Raw genomic sequence first — 23,031 nt, 5'->3', positions numbered from 1 at the left:
GCAGGTTTTCTGCTATTTGTGTTGTTGTTGAGTTCCAATTTTAAGGCATGGTGGTCCAGGGGACTATTCCTATTCTCTTGTATCTGTTGAGGTTTGTTATGCCACCTAGTATGTGGTCGATTTTATAGCAAAGGTTCCATGTGGAGCAGAGAAGAAGGTATATTCTTTTGTCTTTGGTTGGAATGTTTTATAGATGTCTGTAAACCGCAGTTGAGACATAACTTCTGTTAGTTCTTTTGTTTCTTTGTTGAGTTTCTGATTTGTGGTCCTGTCTAGTGTTGAGAGTCGTGTATTGAAGTCTCCCACTATAAGTGTGTGAGGTTTTATATGAGCTCTGAGTTTTAGTAGTGATTCTTTTACGAATGTGAGTGACTTTGTATTAGGGGCATAGATGTTCACAACTGAGACTTTGTGTAGATGGATTTCTCCTGCGGTGAATATGAAATGACCGTCTTCATCTCTTTTGAATAACTTTGGTCTGAAGTCTAACTTGTTAGATATTAGGATAGCTACGTCTGCTTGCTTCTTATTTCCATTTGATTGGAAAATTTTTTCCCACCCCTTTACCCTTATGTAATGTCTATCTTTGAAGCTTAGATGTGTTTCTTGTATGCAGCAGAAGGATGGATTCTGTCTTCGTATCCATTCTGTTAGCCTGTGTCGTTTTATAGGTGAGTTAAGACCATTAATGTTGAAGGTGAGTAAGGACCATTGATTGTTGATGCTTGTTTGATTTAGGTTTGTTGTTGGCAGTGGTATTGTGAATATATTAGTTCTGCTTTACCCTTGGTTTCTGGTGTAGTTTGATTATCTGTTGCCTACATTTTTGTGGGCATAGTTACCTTCCTTGGGTTGGAGTTTTCCTTCCAATACTTTCTGGAGGGCTGGATTTGTAGATACATATTGGGAAAATCTGGTTTTGTCATTAAATATCCTGTTTTCTCTGTTTATAGTGATTGAGAGTTTTGTTGGATATAATAGCCTAGGCTGGCATCTGTGTTCTCTTAATACTTTTAGAACATCTATCCAGGACCTTCTGGCCTTGAGGTTTTCTGTTGAGAAGTCAGGTGTAATTTCGATAGTTCTGCCTTTATATGTTACTTGTCCTTTTTCCTTCGCTGTTCTTAATATTCTTTCTTTATTCTGTATGCTAGGTGTTTTGATTATTATATGTCGAGGAGTCTTTTTTCGTTGGTCTAGCCTATTTGGTGTTTGGTATGCTTCTTGTACTTTTATGGGCATATCCTTCTTCAGATTTGGAATGTTTTCCTCGATGATTTTGTTGAATATGTTTTCTGCACTTTGAGCTGGGCTTCCTCACCTTCTTCTATGCCTATTATTCTTAGGTTTGGCCTTTTCATGGTGTCCCATATTTCCTGGATGTTTTGTGTTAAGGATTCATTGGATTTAAGATTTTCTTTGCTCGATGAATCTATTTCTTTTAGGTTATCTTCTACACCTGAGATTCTCTCTTCCATCTCTTGAATTCTGTTGGTTATGCTTGTGTCTGTAGTTGCTGATTTTTTGCCCAGCTTTTCTATTTCCAGCATTCCTTTGGTTTATGTTGCCTTTATTTTCTCTATTTCAGTTTTCAAGTCTTTAACTGTTTCCTTCACCTGCTTAATTGTTTTTTCTTGGCTTTCTGTACTTTCCTTAAGGAATTTGTTCATTTCTTCCACTTTTTTGTTTGCTTTTTCCTCCTTTTCTTTAAGGTATTTTCTCACGTCTTCTTTGAGGGCCTCTATCATTTTTATGATGGTAGTTTTTAAGTTGTTCCCTTCTGCTTCCTCTGCTTTGTTTTTGTGTTCCATTGTAGTTGGTGTAGATTCCCTAGATTCTGGTGGTGTCATGCTTGTCTTTCTGTTGTTAGGTGTTTTCTTGTATTGCCTTCTTCCCATAGCTTCTTCCAGTAGATTTTAATGGGGTCTCCCCTTCTATCTATGGTATTTCCCCGGTGGGCTTATGTGTGTCAGAGATTCAATATCTGTAGCTCTGGGTGCTCCAAGCTCTATAGGATGTCTCTGCAGACAGGGACCCAGTGATGGGGTCAGGGCTGATGATCCAGTGGAAGATACCACTAGCCAATGGCCCTAGCCAATGGCTGGCAGAAGAATACAAAGCCTGAGCTGAAACTTGGGAAGGTTTTACAGTATAGTTGGATCTCATTGGAAACTGGGACTTTCCAGCTGAGGCCTCTTTTTTTAGCAGAGGCCCTGATTTGGGGTCAAGGATCTTGCCAGCAGGAACTCAGATTGGACCTGCAGAGATAAGCAGATCTCTGGGAGGGGCCCAGGATTCCAGCAGAGGACTGGAGGTGGCGTCAGAGACCAAGCAGGTAGAAATTATGTCCTGCGTGGATAGGCAGGTCTCCTTTGTTCAGAGTTGCTCTGAGGAGTCACTGAAGTAGGGTGGACTGTTGGCACCACCCTCTTTCCCATTGCTCAACCAGAGCAGCAGGACAGTGGGCAGGGTCTGGCACAGGGTGGGGGGGGGCTGGCTTGCGTTGGGGATGGGTGGGGGTGTATCAGAACTCCAAGGGTGCTCTAGATGGGGACAGGAGACAGGAGCAGCAGAATCAGGGGCCAACCCAGGGAGTTCGGGGAGAGGGGCAGAGGTTGTAGGGGAGAGGCAGCCCCATTGGGCCCAGACTCACCTCTGGCCAATAGCTGGTGGAAGAGGAAAAAGGCTGAGCTAAAACTTGGGAAGGTTTTGCAGGATATTCGAATCTCACTGGAAACTGGAACTCTCTAGCTGACGCCTCTTTCTTTAGCAGAGGCCTGGATTTGGGGGTCCGGACAACTGCTTTTCAAGTGTAATTTGGTAGTATTAAACACACAAAGTCCATGGCCAGGAATCAGGAAGTCTACAGTGGACAGAGCTACCTACAGAGGCCTTTAAGATGACAATATGTGGAGATGGATTGTTCATGCTAAGGCATATCTAGGGAATTAGGACTTACTGGGTTCCTTACCTCCACGACTATGTCAGACATTTTTTCAGTTCCTTAATTCTTAATAAAATTTAATAACTGAAGAATTACTTAAGCAATGAGATTGCCATACACACCACTTACACTTAAAAAATCCCATCTCCTCTGTTATATGCATGGGTCTGATTATATAAACTCCGCAGTCTATTTTATATCACTATATAGCATATACTAGAAAACCTTTATGGATTTTTATATAAATATGTAGACTTTGAAGCAGTATTCATCCATCTGTTCATTCAACATGGGTGGGATGGATACTGTCTCTGAGCGAATGAAGTAGAGTATGTTCATAGGAGTCAGACAAGTTCTTTGTCATCTTCACACATGACACAGCTCCTTGCTTCCACAGAGACAACTGGATCTGATTTCTTGCAAATCTCTACAGTAAGAGCAATAACCGTCAACATTAAACATTCCAATAAGATGCCGTTTTTGTGTGCCCTGAAACATAGCCATATCATAACCCATAATAATCAAGCTTTTTTCATGCACTTCTTCCCCTTTAACTTCTCCCTGGGCCTAGGAATCTCATCTAATATACCTTACACATTTAAACAGCCACTCACTTTTCAAACTCCAGCAATTTGTAACTTCCATAAACCTTTTACAAGATGATTTATGAAAATACCTCCAAAATGCATAAAATAATTTGTGCAAAAGAATAACTCCAAGCAGTGAATAAATGTCTAACAATTTCTGTTTTTTTCCCCTCTGGGGTTAGCTATTTGAATTATTTTAACATTTTGGTCCTGCCTCATTGACTCAACACTAAAACTGGTAGTTATCAGCATAAGCAATTCAATGCTAGATTTGCTACTATTCAGAGCAGTGACCAAATGCCTGCTATAAACAAACAAAAGAGAATATCTGGATCAGGGGATTCATCCCAGTGTGGTTTGGTCCTCTATGCTTGGGCCGGACAGATGGCTACAAGAACATTTGGTAGGTGATCTCATTTATCACTTTGAAGACAAGAAACAAAGGGAGGGATAAAGGCAGGAGTGGGGATAGGATCCCCTAAAAATCCATGACCAACTTCTTCCAGTATTATCTACTTCATATGTAGCTGAGAGCTAAGCTTCCATCACACAAACCTTTCAGAAGAATGTTTATCCAGGCCACAACACTTGCTATGTTTTCTTATTTCTGTACAATAAAATTTTACCAAAACTTAATATGAACCAGTCTAATATTAACAATATGGAACAATTTATATAGGAAATAGATATTTTATACTCACATGGTTCAATACTTTTGAATATAATACTTTTATGCCAAGTTATTAGTTCCAATGCCATGTTCAATAAAGACAACATTTGGAAGTCTCCCCTTTCTAATCTAAGTGAAATCATGTCTTAGTGACTTTGGGAAATAGAAAAAGTTACATAAATAACTTATTCATCTAGCATATGGAGAGATGGTTAAGACTGTTTCCTACTTCTACAGAATATCTGAGTGTGGTTCCCAGCACCTACATTACACATTTCACAACTACCTGTAACTCTAGCTTTATGGGAACTGTCACCCTATTCTGGCCTCTGCTCAGGACCCTCCTGGTCAGTATTCAAGTTTACATGAACATCTAGGAAAACAAGAAATGTCCTAGACTGCTTAATTTAACAATTATGGACTTACCTTTTTATGGATATTTAAAAGAAATCATTACTACAAAGATGTAGATAGCAACGAGTCTCTAGAACTTATGTGCATTGCTCTAAGCTAGTGTGTCTCAGGTTCTTTTCCTAAGTGGAAAACCTCACTGCAGGAGCCATTTGGACTACCTATTTCCATTGCTAATCTAGGGGAAATTTTTCACTTCTCCCTAAACTGTACTGGCCATTAGTTTATTAACTGTGTGTTTTATTTATGTATCCTGTCTTACCATAGGGAACTATTGGAGAATTTGTTTGGGTGACTCATCCTGAGTGGTTCTCTTGTGTTTTGGAAAATTCACACTGAAACTTCCCCTAACTCTTTCTCCATGTTGCATGTTTCTGTCACTGGATATATTCATGTCCATCAATTGTCTTATTTGAGTGGTGTACATGGCAAACCACCTATGCACCACATTGTTTTTAAGGCATGCCTATACTGACTATGAAGAAGCTAAATATATCTGGTCCTGCAAGCTGACTTGATAGGATGTCTATCTCATGACTCCACTTTTGAAGACTATCCTTCCAAGCAACCGTGCTAGAAACATTTCACATAGATTTGACCAGTGGGTAAAGAGGGGGACCCTCAGCAATGCATACTACAGAGCAAATGCTGCAAGAATGTCTCACATGAAAACAGTTATCTAATTTGATTAAAAAAAAAAACCACAGCTTTGAAGTGATTTTTCAGACAGATGACACAAAGGCATTTTAGCTTTTTCTTATCTAACCAGTCTTGAAGGAAAATGAATTTTGCTTTAATGTCAGTTCAGAATTAATCTGTAATTTAAAAGACAAATTTGCTTTGAGGTTCTGCTTTCATTCTTTTTGTGGATTGTGTTGAAGTGGGGACCCTCCTCTGTCCATTCAAATCTCCCTCAGAGCTGGGTATCTGATTCCAAGGTTATACTTTCTGCCTTTGTCTTTTATGTCTGGGTGAACTTGTCCTATCTGTTCATCTTTTCATGAGTTTCACAGCTAAACCTAAGTACCCTTATCTCCAGAAAAACTGACTAAATTGGAGAGAGCTCACTTGGTCAGTCACTGTCTTTATGTATTTGAAATGTAATTATTTGATGATCTCATGGTAATGGTTTTGATTTTAACTGCCACATTTTCATCAGATTCATCCGAAGTCCATGTGTCCAAAGTCATGCAGAAAGTTTTCTTTGAGATAAATGAAGATGGAAGTGAGGTGGCAACATCTACAGGTAGAACAAATGAATTCTTCAGAAACAAGGAGAATGGTGGTGGGCAGGGTGGAGGTTTGGGGTTGTTTTGCCACATTCCGATCTTACTTTTATTTTTCTGTATAGACAAGGGAAGACAGTTTTGCTTGTGTGTCTTGTACATGCATTTTTCACTTTATGCATAATGCAAAAGGAAGAGATTTGATTAGCAGTTCAGCTTCATATCTTGAAATTTTCTTATCTTCAAATTGTAACAACCACCAATTAGTAGGTAGGATATGGGGAGAAAATGTGAGGACTCAACTATGAAACCCTCATGGTTAAGAGTGCTTGTCTCTTTAATATCCATTGTCTTCTTTAATATCATTTGTAACTTAGTGATCAGCTTTCTATTTGATTATTGTTATTATCTCAGTGGTAGTAGTTCAAAACTCAGCTGCATATTATAGTCATCTGGGTAGTTTTACAAATTCTATGCCCAGACAATGCTTACAATTATTCAATCTGTATTGCTGAAAGTGAGATGCAAGCTCTAAGGCTGTCTCAAATTTCCTTAAGTGATCCCAAAACACATCCAAGGAGAGCAAGAACTGAGTTGTGACTTTCAGCCAAATGCAACTTTATTATGTTACATGGGAACTTATTAAAAATGTCAAATTGCAAGTCTCAGTTTAGACCTACTCAGTCAGATTCTAGCTGGGCAAACTCACTGGGTTGTTTGAGAGTACACTGAAGGTTGAGAAGAACCTTTCTACAACACTTCATTAAATAAATGTTATTTTGAATAATAACTATGCTGTTTTTAAATAACACTTGGAAAAACAATGGATGGAAAGCCTTGGAATCAACTAGAATCAAACAAACCAACAAAAATAATTAGTGGCTCCTTTGTTAGTATATTTTAATTCCATCATACTACTTGGACTTTAGCTAATGCTTCAAAATGTGCATCATTTTAAAAGCTATTATTGCAAAACACTCTCAAACTCTATCTCTTTAGTGGTTTCTTTATTAAGTCATAGTGAGGGTGCTGGGTATTAAGTCATAATAGTATTGAGTTTGACATCTAGGTGGGACACATTAGGCTATGGTTACCATTCTGTCATCTCTTGAAGGTAGTGCCATTACTCTGCTCAAGAAACAGATTGCATAGGTTTTATTCTTTTTCAATCCTTGGAGAAACCAGAACTATGTGTTCAGATGAGGTTAATGGCTCATGGTCACAAAATTTTGTCTGCTTTTACACAGTGCTGTATGAGTTCTCCTCCATTAGAGAACAATCCTCTAATTACATTAGTGAAGGAAAAGCCCCAGAGATGTAAAGTCACTTGCCCCAGGTCATGATGTTAATTGACTGTTTGAACTGATATCAGGTTCCCTTGTTTTAAGTTGAAAGGCATTTTCTATTGCACAGTGCCTCTCGTTGTAAAGCTGGAATTCTCCAGGAGGAGGATTATGTACTCATTAGGAGATGGTAAAGGAGTCAACAGATAGCTGGATGAATCATGGCCCAGAATAGCCTGAGATTCTGACTTTGAAGGATGTGCTCATGAGCAAGAAAGGGACAAAACACTGTTCACTGAAAATTAAAATAGAAGTAAAACTGACTTTACTTTTTAGATTTACCTAAGTAATTCAGATGTGAACCTTTATCCACTGATAATTTGGGTGCCATTGTCACAATTATTCTGTATGAAAGAGTGCCATTCATGTCATTTTTTTTTAAAGATTATATTTAAATTTTTTTCAATTTTGACTATACATGTTGATTTTATTTTTTCTTGGGTCTGAACAAAATTTTACAGGGCTATTGAAACTAAGATGTAGTTTACATTGAGACAAGAAATTACACTTCAGAGACTGGTGGCAAGTGCATCAAATGGGAACTTCACAAGAATTCCTATTCCCAGGGCTTGCTCTAGCATACTCAGTCAGATCCGAGTTTAATAGAATGAGATTAGAATAAAAATGTTCAATCTAGGAAAAAAAATCTGTCTGACTTCTGAAATTTCCTACATTATTTACAAATGCCCTGTAAGCTGAGATAATGTAAATTACCATAATAAGTAATTATATCTTGGCAAATATCTACTTTTAGTTTTCTAGCATAAGTCATATATATGCATATATATATATACATGTATATATATATATACATGTATATATATATATATATATATATATATATATATATATATTGGATGGTATATAAATCCTAGAAGCTATGAGATCACAGAATAATTCCAGAAATGTAAGTACAAAATAAGTGGTTTTGAACACAGATGAGATTCTCACAGCTTGAAGAATGGCAATGATGTGCAAAAGTGTCTGGAAAGGAATTAAAAGGTGAAGCATTTTAGGAACAGATCATGTAATGTAAATAGTGCACAGAAAATTACTATTGAAACTATGACAGTTTTCATTGCTTCCACTAAATTGAATCCACTATTTGATGTTCTTTCTCATTGAACATAAATGTAAGGTCAGAATGAATTCATGAATGGTCAAATATTTAATCCAGTGCATGGTGACTTAACAATAATTACAAATTTCTTTGCCTTTAGGATATATTACATCAAAATTCATTCATCTATGAAAAGTATTGCATTATATTTTTATGGCTCTCTTAAATGTAAACATCTAAATGACTGTTGTCTCTGTTTCATAGGCGTAAATATCCCTGTGATCATGAGTTTGACTCAAACTCAGTTTCTAGCAAATCGTCCATTTCTGTTTATTATGAAGCACACTCAAACAGGTATGTCTTTTTAAAATTTATTTGCAGGTAGTGGTTAAATGAAGCTGTCAGTTGTTATACACATATCTGAAATCACACTTCCTTTCAATAGGCATTTGCTTGGTGTGGCTTTTACTTCAGTTATCGTATTGTATGATATGATAAGAGTCTGAAATGGAGTAATGGTAATCTGGCTTCTGGCCCAGCTGATCCATATGTTAAGCTAACATCACTAACAGCAGCTATTTGGTTAGTAGAAGATTTAGAAGCTCAGTGACAGAAAATTTACCTTGTCTAGTGCCATACAATTAAAACTTGGTAGTGATGCCAAAATGAAAGTGGCAATTGGGAATCATGGAATCATGAGAAGGATAACTCACAGAGGCTCCCAGAAGGGCAGGGGTGTGACCAAACATAACTTCAAACCTCCAGAGTATTCAGTGAGGTAGAAAAGGGAATACAAAAGTGTTGGTGGTAGATAGGGCCATGTGGCATGATGTCAGAATATGGAAACCAAGGTTGTCCTGAGGGATTGTCAGCACTTTGTGTTATGAAAAGATCTGCCAGTCTGTGAAAACGGTGGGCAAGTCATCTTTAGGGCATCCTTAGGATTGTAACAACAACAACAAGGTCCTGTGAGAGTCACAAAACACAGAAGAACAGAGAATATTTTATTCAGCTTAGAGTTTGGTAGAAAGTCTCAGAGGAAAAAAAAAGTCAATTCCTACACATTGAAAATGATGTCGTGGAGTCAGACCTCTGCTCATATTCCAGCTCCATTAACAAGTCAATTCATGCGGCTCACCTGTTCTAAGTTATGTTGTCCTGTTAATTTTTCTAAGAAAATTGGTATTAAAAATAATTTGAAAGTGTTCATAAATTTTCACATGTTTCCTAGTACACAGCAGGCTCTCACTAAAACCGAATCAATAAATATAAATAGCAACAAGTGACGGACAAATAATTGAAAAGTTTCTATGAACTGGTTCATAAGGAAAAGAGTCATAGTTAATAAGAGCCTGAATTTGTTAGACTCACTAAAGGTTCTGTTACTGGCACTCTAAGGAATAGACAAGTGTCTTGTTCTAATTCTGTAGTATTAACACCAGCAGACTTTTTCAAAATATTAATTGTGAGAGTACTGAAACACCTTTAAAACCACTGAGATTGTATTAAAACAGTTTCAAACCCAATAGTAGATAGTAGACGTGTCAGTGTTAAAATATATTCTGAGTATACTGCTTGATCAAGATATCTTTAACCAGTGAACAATCATTTTTTTTATTATTAGCATATATAATTATTGAATATGGAGAAGAGAAAGAAATGAGTCACTGGGCCTCAATATATAAGTAAATGACATTTAGAATGGTATACTTGATCCTATTTCCCTAATTGATGATTTTCTTCTAAGGCATGTAATTGCATCCTGTATTACAGCAGTGAAAATTTAAAACTCAAAATGATCCATCTGCTTGTTCACTTGTGATGTTTAACAATTAGTCCTTAGCAACAATTTCTTCTAAATCAGGGTTACTCCTTTAAAGTTCTGCTCAATATAAATGAAATATCATCTATTTGAAGATGTGAATTGTGACAGAAAATTTAGAAAAAGGGGTTGAAGAGATATTTCTGTAATAAAAAGCAGTTAATATTCTTGAAGAAAAGCTGGGTTCAGTTCCCAGCATAAACATGGTGACTCACAATTCTCTTTAATCCTATTCCAGGGAATCACACACACTCTTCTGGCCTCTAAACACATACCACACACACATGGTACACATATATATGTGCAGACACACACACACACACACACACATACTACTCTTTAAAAAATTAGGGAGGGCCATTATTATAAAGCAGTATCCCTTTGGTGATTAATTTTTCTCCCATAAATGAGAATATCAGGTTTACTTAGAAAATAATGAAATATCTTTTAGCTTTACCAAAAATATGTATATTCAGCTGACAGTTTGTCAAGTATGCAGGCAGATAACTTTAGGCTAGTACAATCAATTTTTCCATGGATTTCAATTTTATTTATTTATTTTTATAAAATATTCCTTTTGGAAAAATGTATATGGTATTTGGATTTTCATACTAAGGGAGCTGTATATTGCAGTGTATTTATATGCAGCTGTTAAGATTATGGGAAATAAAGAGCTCAGTTGTTTCCTTAAGCTGAGGGAGCATACCAGCTCTATAGACTTCCAGACAAAAATTGACAAGGATGGTAAATGAAATGTGCCTTTCTGACAAAGTAGTCAGTTACATTTGCCAAACTGACAGTGCTTCCCATACAAAATTATAATATTTAGAACTTTAGACTTGAGATGAAAGAATAAGCAACAGGAATATTTATGAACAAATCTTGGAATCTAACCATATGTTTTGGCAATGATGTGGGCTTTAATATTAGGAGATATCAATTGCTTCTATCTGTTGCAGAGCTGGAGTAGACATTGTAGTTAAATGTAGGGGACATCTGTATAAGAAGGAGAGAAAAGGTAAACGGCATTAACTGTTGTTCCTGCCCTGTCCTTCCATTCATCCTCACTAGCCCTCAGAACTTAGTAGTGACCAGAGGAGTGGCTGGAAAAGACTCAATTCAAGAAGGGGAGGAGAGGAAAGCACGTGGGATTAGGGATGAAGATTTAGTCAGGGGAGGAATATAAGACAGAAAAGAGAGAGGGAAAGAGAGAGAGAGAGAGAGAGAGAGAGAGAGAGAGAGAGAGAGAGAGACATAAAAAGGGAACCATTATAAGACTGAAGAGAAAACTGAACCTAAAGAAATGTCCAGAGACCTACAACACTGACTCCAACTAGCAATTTGAGCAACAGTGGAAAGGCTACCATAAATGATAATGAGATCAATGACTAACTTATCCACCATCATGGAACCCTCATCTCGTACCTGTTGGAAACAGAAGCAAACACCCACAACTAAACACTGAGCCGAACTAGAATCCAGATGCAGAGAGGGAGGACAAGACCACACTGTAGAAACACATAGACCAGCTGACCTAAACAAGGAGGAGCTAATGTGCCCCCAGACTGATAGCTGGGAATCTAGCATGGGACTGACTCAGACCCTCTGAACATGGGTCTTAGCTAGAAAGGCCTGAGCAGTCTAAGGGACCTCAGAGAGTGGAACCAGGATGTATTCCTGGTGCACAAAAGGACCTTGTGGGCACATCCCCCATGGAGGATACTGCCTTAACCTAGAGACAGGAGAGAAATCCTAGTCCCTACTTCACATGACTTGACAGATTTAGATGACCCCTCCTGGAAGGCATCACCCTATATGTGGAGTGGGGGGGGGGTTGGAGGGGAGGGTTGTCAGGGTGCATGAGGGGGGAGAGAAGGAAAGAGGGAGGGAGAGAGGAAGGAAGGGAGGGAGGGAGGTAGGGAGAAGGAACTGGGATCGATATGTTAAAAAAAAAAAAAAAAAAGACTCAATTCAAAGTATGCTTCTCTCTGGCGAATGAGCAGATGGGAAACCCTGAGACAAATTTTGTGAAATATTGTACACTACCATGTTGGAATTTTAAATGGTGTTTTTACCTATAAAAGTGGCTTAAAGAATTCCTGCCAATTTCTGAAAAGTGTTTTATGTCAGAGCATTATGAAGATACAAGTCACTGGTACTGTAACTAAACGCATTATTCATCCTAGGAAAGGTATATCCTTGTCTATCAGAAAACTTTGTGTTTCCTTCCTTTCCTTTTTTTTCGGACATAATTTTGAGAAATACATAAAGAAAAACATCAGTTGGAGATTATACCTCCATCCATGTTATTGACCTTCTTAATACTGTCTATTTTTTTAAGATTGTAATATAATTACAGTATTTCTTCCCTCCCTTTTCCCCCTCCAAACCTTACCATACACCCCTCTGCATTCTATTTCAAATTTATATCTGGCTTTTGATTGAATGGCAAGGAGGTAACTAAGCATAGGACTTTCCTACTATTATTTCAAACATAGCTAACTGTATTAATTAGCTTTCACTTAAGCAAAATTTATATTACCACTTCTTAAAATTAACCGTCATTATACCTGCAATTAAGTTTATGGCAGGTGTCATCGACCCTCTTCCACTTGCCTTTCCCAGCTGAATGCAAGGTGAATAGTTTTTAATGCACCATTAATTCCTGGTCTGTCCTCTTGTTCTTTGTTCCATGTCACTGAACATAGAATGGCCAGAAACAGGTAATTACATATGTGTTTGATATCATTTTGCTGAGCATTTGAAAGTACTAGCGATATGAAAATATTGTCTTTAACTGTGAAGGATGCTTTGATTCAGAGCTGAAGGAGGTCTGCGAAACTGCACTTTTAACCCTGAGGTTAATATTCTGTGCATAAAAAGATGGCTGCCAATCCTTCTGCACTGATCTCATCTCAGTTTTATTATGCTGTGATTGCCTGGTTGGGTTCTATATTTAGTAAAACTCTCTTATGGAAAACAAGATGAATGCATTTTTTCATGACAAACTCTTGTGGCATTTTATTTACTTCTCAAACTACCAAAAATGATTAATAATGATCCAAGTGTTTTAGACAAAGGAGAGTGTCTTGCTATCAGACTTCACTTGTAGAGAAGAATAGGTGAAGAGTTGTTAAACCATGAGAATAATTATTGTCTTTTTCTCCAGAAATTTCTAAATCACTTTTTTTCTTTTTATAGGATCAATTTTGTTTATGGGAAGGGTGACAGATCCCGATATCCAAACAACGAAGGGGAGAGATTTAGATTCACTGTAAATAAAAATCAAGGTCTAAAAATACAAGACAATGCTTGAGAATGGTTGGTACATGCAATGTCATTATTTTGAAAATTTTCAAACATTTTTTCTGATTAAAATTGTGCCTATATGACAACTAAATATAGTTATAGATCTTTTTATGTTCTTCTAAACACTGAAAATATATAAAATATAAACAAATCCTAAATTGTTCAAAAATTCGAAGATAATCCCAATCTAATTTATGGGGTTCAGTTAGTAAAGTGCCTTTCTTACAAGCATGAGGACCTAAGTTCAAGTCCAAGAACCCAAGTTACAAAAACAGCCAAATATAATGATATGCTTATATATTCTATTGAGGAGGTGGAAGCAGGCTTTTCCCTGAGACTCATAGGGAAGCCATGTTAACTTAATCATGGAGCACTAAGCCAGTGAGAAACCTTGTCTCACCAACTGCAGAAAAGTTAGATAGTGTATGTAGAACAGTTCACTAGGTGCTCCTCTGTCTCCACATGTATTTGCCCAAATGCATGTATACCCTCAAACACATGGATACATATATATATATATATATATATACACACAAAATTATACATAAGATATCCAATCAAGGAACAGTATATTTGGTGGATACCTCTCTAGCATGTGATATAGAGACCTAGGGTTTGCGACAGTGTAAGAGTTGTGTGTATTCTACTAATTTTTTTATTCCACATGTCTGTCCTCTTCAATATCAGTGAAATTTATCATTATTTCCTAGTGATTTCATATATATATATATATATATATATATATATATATATTAGAAATGCTGAGAACTTTGATAAAGATTCTAACTTCTTAGACAAAAATGGCAACCAAATTAATGTGTTTAGAGAGGATGACCTTCCATAATTTTTGAATACCTAGCTAAGGTAGCATCAGAGCCAAGATTGTCCTCCATAAATAGCCCTTCTCTTTCCTTCTCTCAACCTTTTGACCTCTTTCTCTCCTCACATAGTCCTTTTTCTATTTTCAATATATATATATTATATATATACATATATATATTATATATATATATATATAATATATTTAGATTTTGCACATGAGAGAAAACATGGATAGTCATCTTTCTGAATTTGGCTTATCATGTTTAACATGATAACCTCCAGTTCTATAAATTTTACTGAAAGTGACATAATTTCATTCTCCTCTATGGCTATTTAAATTTTCAATGTATATATAAACCATTATTCATCTATTGAGGAACATCTAGACTGATTCTGTTTCTTGGCAATTGTGTGTTGTGATGTGATAAATATGGGTGTATAAGTATATCTATTGTATACTCAGCTAGATTTCTTTTTTAAAATATTTTTTAAAAATTAATTAGCTGTCTGTATGTGTGTGTCTGTATGCATATATGTACTGTGTGTGTGCCAACAGAAGGCAGAAAAAGGAGTTTTAACCCTTGCAGTTGGAATTACATGGTCTCTGATATGGTTGCTGGAAACTGAACTTAGGCCATCTAGAAGAGCAGCAAGTGCTTGTAACCATTGTCCCTGTCTTTCCAGTTTTGTGACTTGGATTCTTAAGGGAAGATAATAATGGGATAAAAAAAAAACCAGACACCACACACACACACACACACACACACACACACATATATATATATATATATATAGAGAGAGAGAGAGAGAGAGAGAGAGAGAACAAGAAGGAAGGTGACCAGTGAGATAGTTAATAGGAACAAAGTATGATGACACACAAGTATGAAAACACCTTAAAAACCACCTATGTAGGTTTGGAGAAGGCTGATTCCTGTTCTCATATGTTTGCCTATTGCTGTGAGAAAACTCTGCGCTACAGATGCCATACATCATTGAGGGAAATCAAAATAGGAACCTGGATGCAGGAACAAAAGGAGAAACCATGAAGGAGCAATGCTTATTGGCTTTCTCAGATAGCTTCCTTTTATATCCCAGGGCAACCTGCATAAGGACAGCACAGTCTACAGTGGGCTGGAGCCTAGTATATGAAGTGGCAATAAAGAAACTGTCTCATACACATGGTCACAGCAAAATTAAATTGAGACAGTTCTTCAGCTGAGGTTCCTTCTTCTCAGGTTTGTCAAATTAAAAACAAAATTAACCATGTCAGTACCATGCTCTGAAATCTAATGTAAAACTTAGAAGTAAAATATTGCTAAATTCCAATAAAGGTTCATATTTTACAGGTTTTAACACTATTATGCTAATGGTGGAAAATATATTTTCATTTATTTGTTGTGGTCATTTTTGTTAGAGAGCTTAATGATAATAGCTACCCACATTGAACCCTAATTATGTACCAGGCACTGAAATAGTTAATCTACGTACATTATGCTAAATGTACTCAGAATCTTAGAAAATAGTATTACTTTTCTTCTCAGTGGAACCAATGCAGTTCCAGAAAATAGTCAATGGTATAAAAATATTAATACAATGTGTAAATTTGGTTTCATAACTCTAAAAGACGAAGGTTTTGTAGGAAGAGACAGGCAAGTTTCCCTCTGACCTACATAGTTTTTTACTTGAGACGTCCGTATCAAAGTAAAATAATGACCAGAAATAAACATGCATATTAACATATATTGCATGCTCATAAAGGAAAACCCCAAGGAGAAAGGAATACATTTCAAATATGATACACAGTGTCTTTGACAAAGAACAATAAAGTATGTGGGAAATTGAAAAATGAGAAATGTCTTGAATCTCGAAGGGATGGCATGATGTAGGAAGACAGGTATATGGTGTATAAAGGCTAATAGATAAAGTGTATTATGCAGATATCTGTGTTGTCTTCTCTAGTCTGGATGTGTCGAAAGTGGTCTTCTGTGATCAACATTTGTCCTTCCTGTCAGCAAGAGGATACAGTTCCTTCTGTAAATGTATTTTTTTGACTTTAAGGTAAATAGAGGGGAAGCAGGGAGCTTTTCTTGTGTCTGTTCTGAATTGCCTTTAGATAAAAAATAACCCTTCCAATAGTGTGGTGTATTTTGATGCTCAACTTGAGGAACTGAGCTCAGGTCCTAGAGTCCCCATAAAAAGTGTAGGGTGTGAAGTAATCCTAGCACTGTGGGGATGGATGTAAGAGAATCCTGGGGAATTGGTGACCACCAGACCAGCTCTAGTTTCAGTGAGAAATCTTGTCTCAAGGGACTAAATTGAAGAGTGGTAGAGCAGGGTACCTGAGATCATCTTTTTGACTCCTGTGCATGGACAGGCATGTGTACATACCTGTGAAAACACACACATACACAACACATGTACACACACACACACACACACCCCTCATATATACACCATCACATGCATAGATAACCAAAATAAAAAATAAATACACTTTTGATATTTCAGGAAGAATATGTGTTTAGTTAAGATTGAAGTTGATTTGTTTGTCTTTATAAAGACATGGTTTTACCTCTATTTCCTTTGTACTTCTAGAGTCCAAATCCTCTTCCAGGCTGTATATTTTAAGCTGATCTAGGACTTCAGTCATTAACTTCACAAATGTTAATAAAGTTCTGGGCTCTGTGATACACCTGTGTACAAACTAACAAGGTCTCTAGCCTCTGAGAGCTGAGGTGTTGTTGCTGATTGCCAATAGACAATAAACAAGGGGCAAATGCAATAAAAAGCTGACTTCAGTTAGCAAGATAAATGGCCTTAATGTAATCAGCGATTAGGAAATAAGAGAAGCTTTAATAATTGAGATGCTGTAATTAGGTGAAGCTAATTTTCAGTTCAAGAACATGAGTTTAAAGACAAAGTGCATTTTCTTGTTTTCAATAAAATTTGCTAAATGTTTGCCTCTAATTCTCTACTATTGCGCCTAACTATGCTATATGGAAGTGTGCTTAGTCACTTGTTTCATTCAATCTCTTTACTGGTGCATCATTTGCTTAAAAATAGACTTTTAGCTGCTGTGGAAGAGAGACAAGCTTTCTGGTATGGGTTCAAGCTGCATATTCCCTATTTGACAGAGTCAGAAACACTGTTGTCAATTCACTTCCCACATTAGCATTCAATCATCCCTTTCAATTGTAGTGAACTCAGTAGTGAAATTATCCTTATACCATTGAAGTTATAATATCTGAAATATTTAAAAACTATATACCATTTCATTAAATCAAAGGAATATGAAGATTATTTTCAATGCCAAAAAGCTTTTTGAAAGTTTTGGGATTTGTAAAACCACACACACACACACACACACACACACACACACATATATATATATATATATATATATATATATATATATATTTTTATAAAAATGTATTTATATTTTTCTTATTTTACATATTGATTACAGTTCCCTCTTCCTCCCTTCCCCCCTCCCATCTAATCACCCCCCACTCCACAAGGAGGGTGGAGCCTTCCAGGAGGGGTCAACAAAATCTGTCAAGTCATTTGAAGTAGGGGCTAGGCCCTCCCTCCTGCCTCTAGGTTAAGGGAGTATCGTTCCAACTTTATATCACACATATTTATTGAAATCACATTTCCCTTAAGGCAAAACAGCCATTGAACTGTGAGCATTCCCGTGAACACTGTGGAATTGAGTCCATTTGACTTTACAGAGAGCTATAATTCAAGGCAGATTTTAAAGGTGTCTGTGAGATCAGGCATTGGGAAGCAGGAGGTCAGTAAAGGAATAATTAATTGGGGGAAAGGTTTTAAAATTCTCCTGAGTTAGATAAACAACTGGAAACCTTTATAGACAGATACAGAGAAAACTGTAGGCAGATAACAGAATTCTGTGGTTTAAACCTGTTAAAAAGAAGTCCTCACGGTGTGTCCCCAGAGTGTTGAAATTCACTCTATGAATTACCCAGAAGTGTGGGCCAGCCTGAGACTGCTCCCTGCATTTGGTGGTCTGCCTTAATCTGTTTGCTTGCTAAGAGCACTTTCTCTTGTATATCTTGTTCCCCTCATCCTACCCTGGCTGCTTATGTGAGGTTTAAAAAAAAAAATCTAGGTTTTTCTGCCTTCTTATGTTTTAGGTGACTATCCTAACAGCATGCTATTGAAGGAAATGGATGAGGAGACATTTTTCACTGCTTAACATTATGCTTCGTGGCTTGTCATTTCAATTATCTGGGCTTCATTACCCTAACCTGTACAGAATACTTAAAGAAATTTTGCCAGTTCATGGTTATGAAGAAACATGGTTCCAGGGAAACTCCCAGAAACTCACAAGGATGACCCCACCTAAGACTCCTAGCAAGCGCGGAAAGGGTAACTGAACTGGCCATCTATGGCAATCAGAATGGTGATACCCTAATTGTCATTAGAGAACCTTCACCCAGTAACTGATGGGAGCACATACAGAGATCCACAGTCAAGTACTGGGCCAAGCTGGAGAGCAGTCCTGTTGAAAAGAGGGATGAGGGATTGTATGAGCCAGGGGAATCAAGACCATGTCAGGGGAACCCACAGAGATAACTGACCTGAGCTCATGGGAGCACATAGACTCTGAACCAACAGTTAGGGAGCATGCATGGGGCTGATCTTGGCCCTTTGGATGTGTATGACAGTTGTAGCTTGGTCTGTTTGTTTGTAGGTCTCCTAGCAGATCAGAACATGTCCCTGGCATTTAGGTGGCTTTTGGGAACCTGTACCCCATGCTGGATTACTTTACCCAACCTTGATACAGGGGGAGTAGCTCAGTCCTACCTCAACTTGATGTACCATGTTTTGTGTAAGCCCATGGGAGGCCTGCCCCTTTCTGAATGGACATTGAGGATGAGTGGGTGAGGAGCAGGATAGGTGAGAGTGGGGGGGGGGTAAAGGGAAGGAAAACTGGTCAGTTTGTAAAATAAAATTTTAAAAATGTAAAAAAATAAAAGCAAAAGACTTTTATTCAAACCTTGTACTTCTCGACAGAGACTCATCTTTGAATTAATGCCTTTAAGTTATTATTGTTATAAGCAGTGTTTTTCTATAAAACATAACATCCTAAAATATCCCTTCCACTGGGATCTTTTTCTATCACATTATGAACGTTTATATCATTTCCTTAGGGGTTTAATAATTATTAGCAATGCCTCTTTAATGCTAGGTGTTAAACTCAGGGCATTATGCAAGCTAGAGTACCCTAGCCTTGAGTAATGTCCCCAGCTCTTTATTTTTTTTTTTTTTCATTTTTGCTGTTTTAACAGAATTTTGATTGTTTGTTTTTTCCAATAGGTATGGACAGCTCATGAGTATATTTTATGTGAAGTGTTTCCCTGTGTGGAGGCTTTGGTGGTCACTTTTCCAGGAACCTTATTTACCTGCCTTGTACTTAGCCCACAAAGCCTTGTTATCAGTTCTTAGCTGTAGATACTAGTAGAGGTGAGAATGTACCCTGTGTGCCCAGATGATGAAGAAACAAACACACTGCTTTAAATGCTTTTTTTCTGCATCCTGATGCTACTGCTCAAAGTGAGCCTGTTAGCCATATTTAAAAGATGACATATTTGATGGTTCCAGTCCCTCATACAACACCTCCAAGCAGTGGCTAACACCAAACAAGAATACCTAGATCAAACTGTAGTATGAGCAGGATTTCATTTTCATTGCTATTTGGGGGATTATATGTGCCAAATTCTAGTTCTCTTTTTGTGCCTTTAATAAGATATTCCATGTTGGATAACAAACCATAACCATCAATGCAATGGTGGCAGACCAGAAAGGAAGAGATATATCTCAGATGTCAAAGTTTTTGATAAAATTTCTGCCTATAAAAACATAAAACAGACCATATACTGTCCTAGTATCCATCCAGAAACTACATATTATATCCCTTAGAGATTAAGAAATGGAACCAGTATCTAGCAGTGAAATAGGAATCTAGACATGATGGCTACACTGGCTGAAAAGCAAGTTTGCTTGTTTCCATTTTTTTTTTTTTTTAGCTATTCTGTTAGTGGATTTCAGATTGAGACTGACTATGGAAATCTCATATGGCAGAAAAAAAAAAAAACACATGTTTCAGCCAGGGCCCCTGAGTGATTATATGAATCTATTGATCCTGTCTTCTGTATCACCATATTGTGAATTTCACTAAGACCAGCAAATACACAGCATGGTTCCAGGTTTCTGGGTTTAGGTAGCATTTAGTGTGTGTTTGTTGCCCTCATATTTGAGGCATAGTAAGAGAACATTCTGGAATCTTTGTGTATTTTTTTTTCTTTTCACTCTCCCCAATTCTAAGGGTATATTTAGGAATAGCATTCTACAACATTTTCCATGCAAATTGCTCATCTCTATGACGATAATGTCCTTTCTGTCAAGAGAAAAAAATGGAAAACAGAAAAGTTGTGAGATGATGACATTGTCTTGCTAACACTATTTAAAAGCATGTACTGAGATGCAGGACAAGAAATTAAAATTAAAAACCATGCTTGTGTATGTTCTTCTCAGGCACTTGTAAAAACTGAAACAGAGTTTTCTTTTTATTATATATACACATCAGAGCTGAATCGTTTGATTTTACATGATGTATGTCATACTATTTGTATTCTTTTATCCATGAAAGTGTTCAGAAGAATATTTATGGGAGTGTTCCCTATTTTATAAATAGTAGTAACATGTCTAGGGGTAGGTTACTATTTCTGAGTTACATAATATCTTATATAATCTTTGTGAATTATTCATACCTTTAAAAATAAGAGAGTTGATTCTGAAAGATTAAGGAAGTTTTCCTGAAGGGCCACATCTAGTGAGTGATAGAATTGGTATTTAAACTTTGAACCATTGGCGCTATCATTTTTTTTCTCAATCTTATGACCTAATATCTAATAAGAGGCAACTTAAAGGCACACAGACTTTAATTTTAGACCACAGTTTAAGTGGGGGACATTCCATCATCGTAGGGAATATGTGGTACAGAAAGTATAAGTGCCAAGAGATGAGGCAGGTGATCACATTGCATCTTCCATCAGGAAACAGGAAGTGCATGGCTGGCTTTGCAAATCTCTCTGTACTCAGTCTGGGACCCCAGCTCAGTGGATGGTGCTGTCCATATTACCTGCTCAGTTAAAACCTTTCTGGAAATGCCCTCGCTGACATTTCCAGAGCTGCATTTCCTGGTGATTCTGTATCTAGTCAGGTTGACAGTGAAGATTAACATGACACTATCCCTCATTTGTTAGTAGTAGTTCTCACACTTAGCATCAAAATTATCTGGTGGATTTCTCAAAGCACAGTGTCTCAGACCCAATCCCTATATTCTTTATGGAGTCTTAGCATTTCTATTTCTATTTATTTATTTATTCATTAAAAATAGATTCTACAAAAAAATAAAATAAAAATAGATTCTACTTTTATATAATACATCCTGACCACAGTTTCCCCTCACTCCACTGTTCCCAGCCTCCCTGACATTCCCCTCTTCTCCAGATCAAGTCCTCCTCTGTTTTGTCTTTGGAAAAGAGACAACAGTCAAACAGGACAAAACAAGATACAATAATGCATGACAAAAGCCTCATATCAAGGTTGGACAAGGCAACCCAGTAGCAGGAAAAGAGTCCCAAGAGTAGGCAAAACAGTCAGAGACACACCAACTTCTACTATTAGGAGTTTCACAAAAACCACCAAGCTACTGTCCATAACATATAATCAGAGGACCTGGTGCAAAAGCATGCTGGTCTGTTGTCTCTTCAGTTTCTGTGAGCCCATATGAACACTGCTTAGTTGATTCAGTGGCCTTGTTCTCCTGGTGTCCTCAGTTCCATCTGACTTTACAATCCTTCCTCCTTATTTTCCTCAGGGTTCCCTAATCTCTGAGGTGAGAGACCCAATGGAAACCACTAATTTAAACTCTCATTCCACATAATGTCTGGCTGTAAGTCTCTGCAAGCACTCACAGAAAGCCACTCAGATGATGACAGAACAAGGTACCAATCTATGAATATAGCAGAACATCATTAGGAATTATTTTTTTTTAACCAGTCATATGTGTCCATATAGAGACCATGCCCTATACTGCCTTGATGGCCAGAAACCAGAGACTGAATGACCTAGAAACCTAGGGCAAGGGCTTGGGGTCCTTTCTGTGGATTATGCCTCAAGTCAAACCAAGTTCTATGCCACCACCATTGCCCCAGCTCATCTTGCAGTTAGGGCAAACTGTAGGTCAAGTATTCTGTGGCTAGTTTAGTGTCCATAGCAGCAGAGTACCTACCTTCTCATTCCAAGGAGAACAGAATGAAGGAGTGAATTCTTCAGTTTGATCTCTATGCATTCAATGAGCTCTGCAGATATTGTAGTTGGTAATGGGATCCTGCCATCAGTTTTCAGAGAGCAATCTTCTATTATAACAAGAGACTCAGATGTTGAGAGGTCTCCTACAGACCCTCTCAGCCAACAACTTAACCAAATGCAACCCAGTTCCAACCTTGGAAGCCTTGCCTGGCTACAATAAATGTCCACTTCAGACTCCATATCATCCATTACTAGGAGTCCTCAATAGAGTCACCATCATAGATTTCAGGGAGTTTCCACTACACTAGGTTTCCACACCTTCCCCCAAATTCCTGTATATATATATATATATTGTTAGTGATACTTTATTTGTTAGAGTACTAACAGAGCTGGCTACTAGCTAATGATAGTGGTCTGGAAGTCTGTACAGACAGGAAGTGAGATGATTGCCTTGAGAGGAAATGATAAGACAGAAGAAGACAGGAACTCAGTCACTT

General features: G+C 37.3%; 1 protein-coding gene across 1 annotated transcript in view; it reads left to right on the top strand.

Moving 5' to 3' along the window:
• The window catches only part of Serpini2 (serpin family I member 2), a 33,621-nt gene extending 20,280 nt beyond the window's left edge, over positions 1–13,341 (top strand). The window contains exons 6-8 of the mRNA XM_051199189.1: positions 5,772–5,858; positions 8,506–8,595; positions 13,265–13,341. Coding sequence (XP_051055146.1) covers positions 5,772–5,858; positions 8,506–8,595; positions 13,265–13,341 — 254 coding nt within the window. The remainder of the gene's footprint in view (positions 1–5,771; positions 5,859–8,505; positions 8,596–13,264) is intronic.
• The last annotated feature ends 9,690 nt before the right edge of the window (positions 13,342–23,031 follow it).

The sequence above is a fragment of the Phodopus roborovskii genome, unplaced genomic scaffold, assembly GCF_943737965.1.
Source record: "Phodopus roborovskii unplaced genomic scaffold, PHOROB, whole genome shotgun sequence".
Taxonomy (NCBI): domain Eukaryota; kingdom Metazoa; phylum Chordata; class Mammalia; order Rodentia; family Cricetidae; genus Phodopus; species Phodopus roborovskii.
The sequence above is the reverse complement of the archived record's forward strand: the minus strand, read 5'-3'. Positions and strand labels throughout refer to the sequence as shown.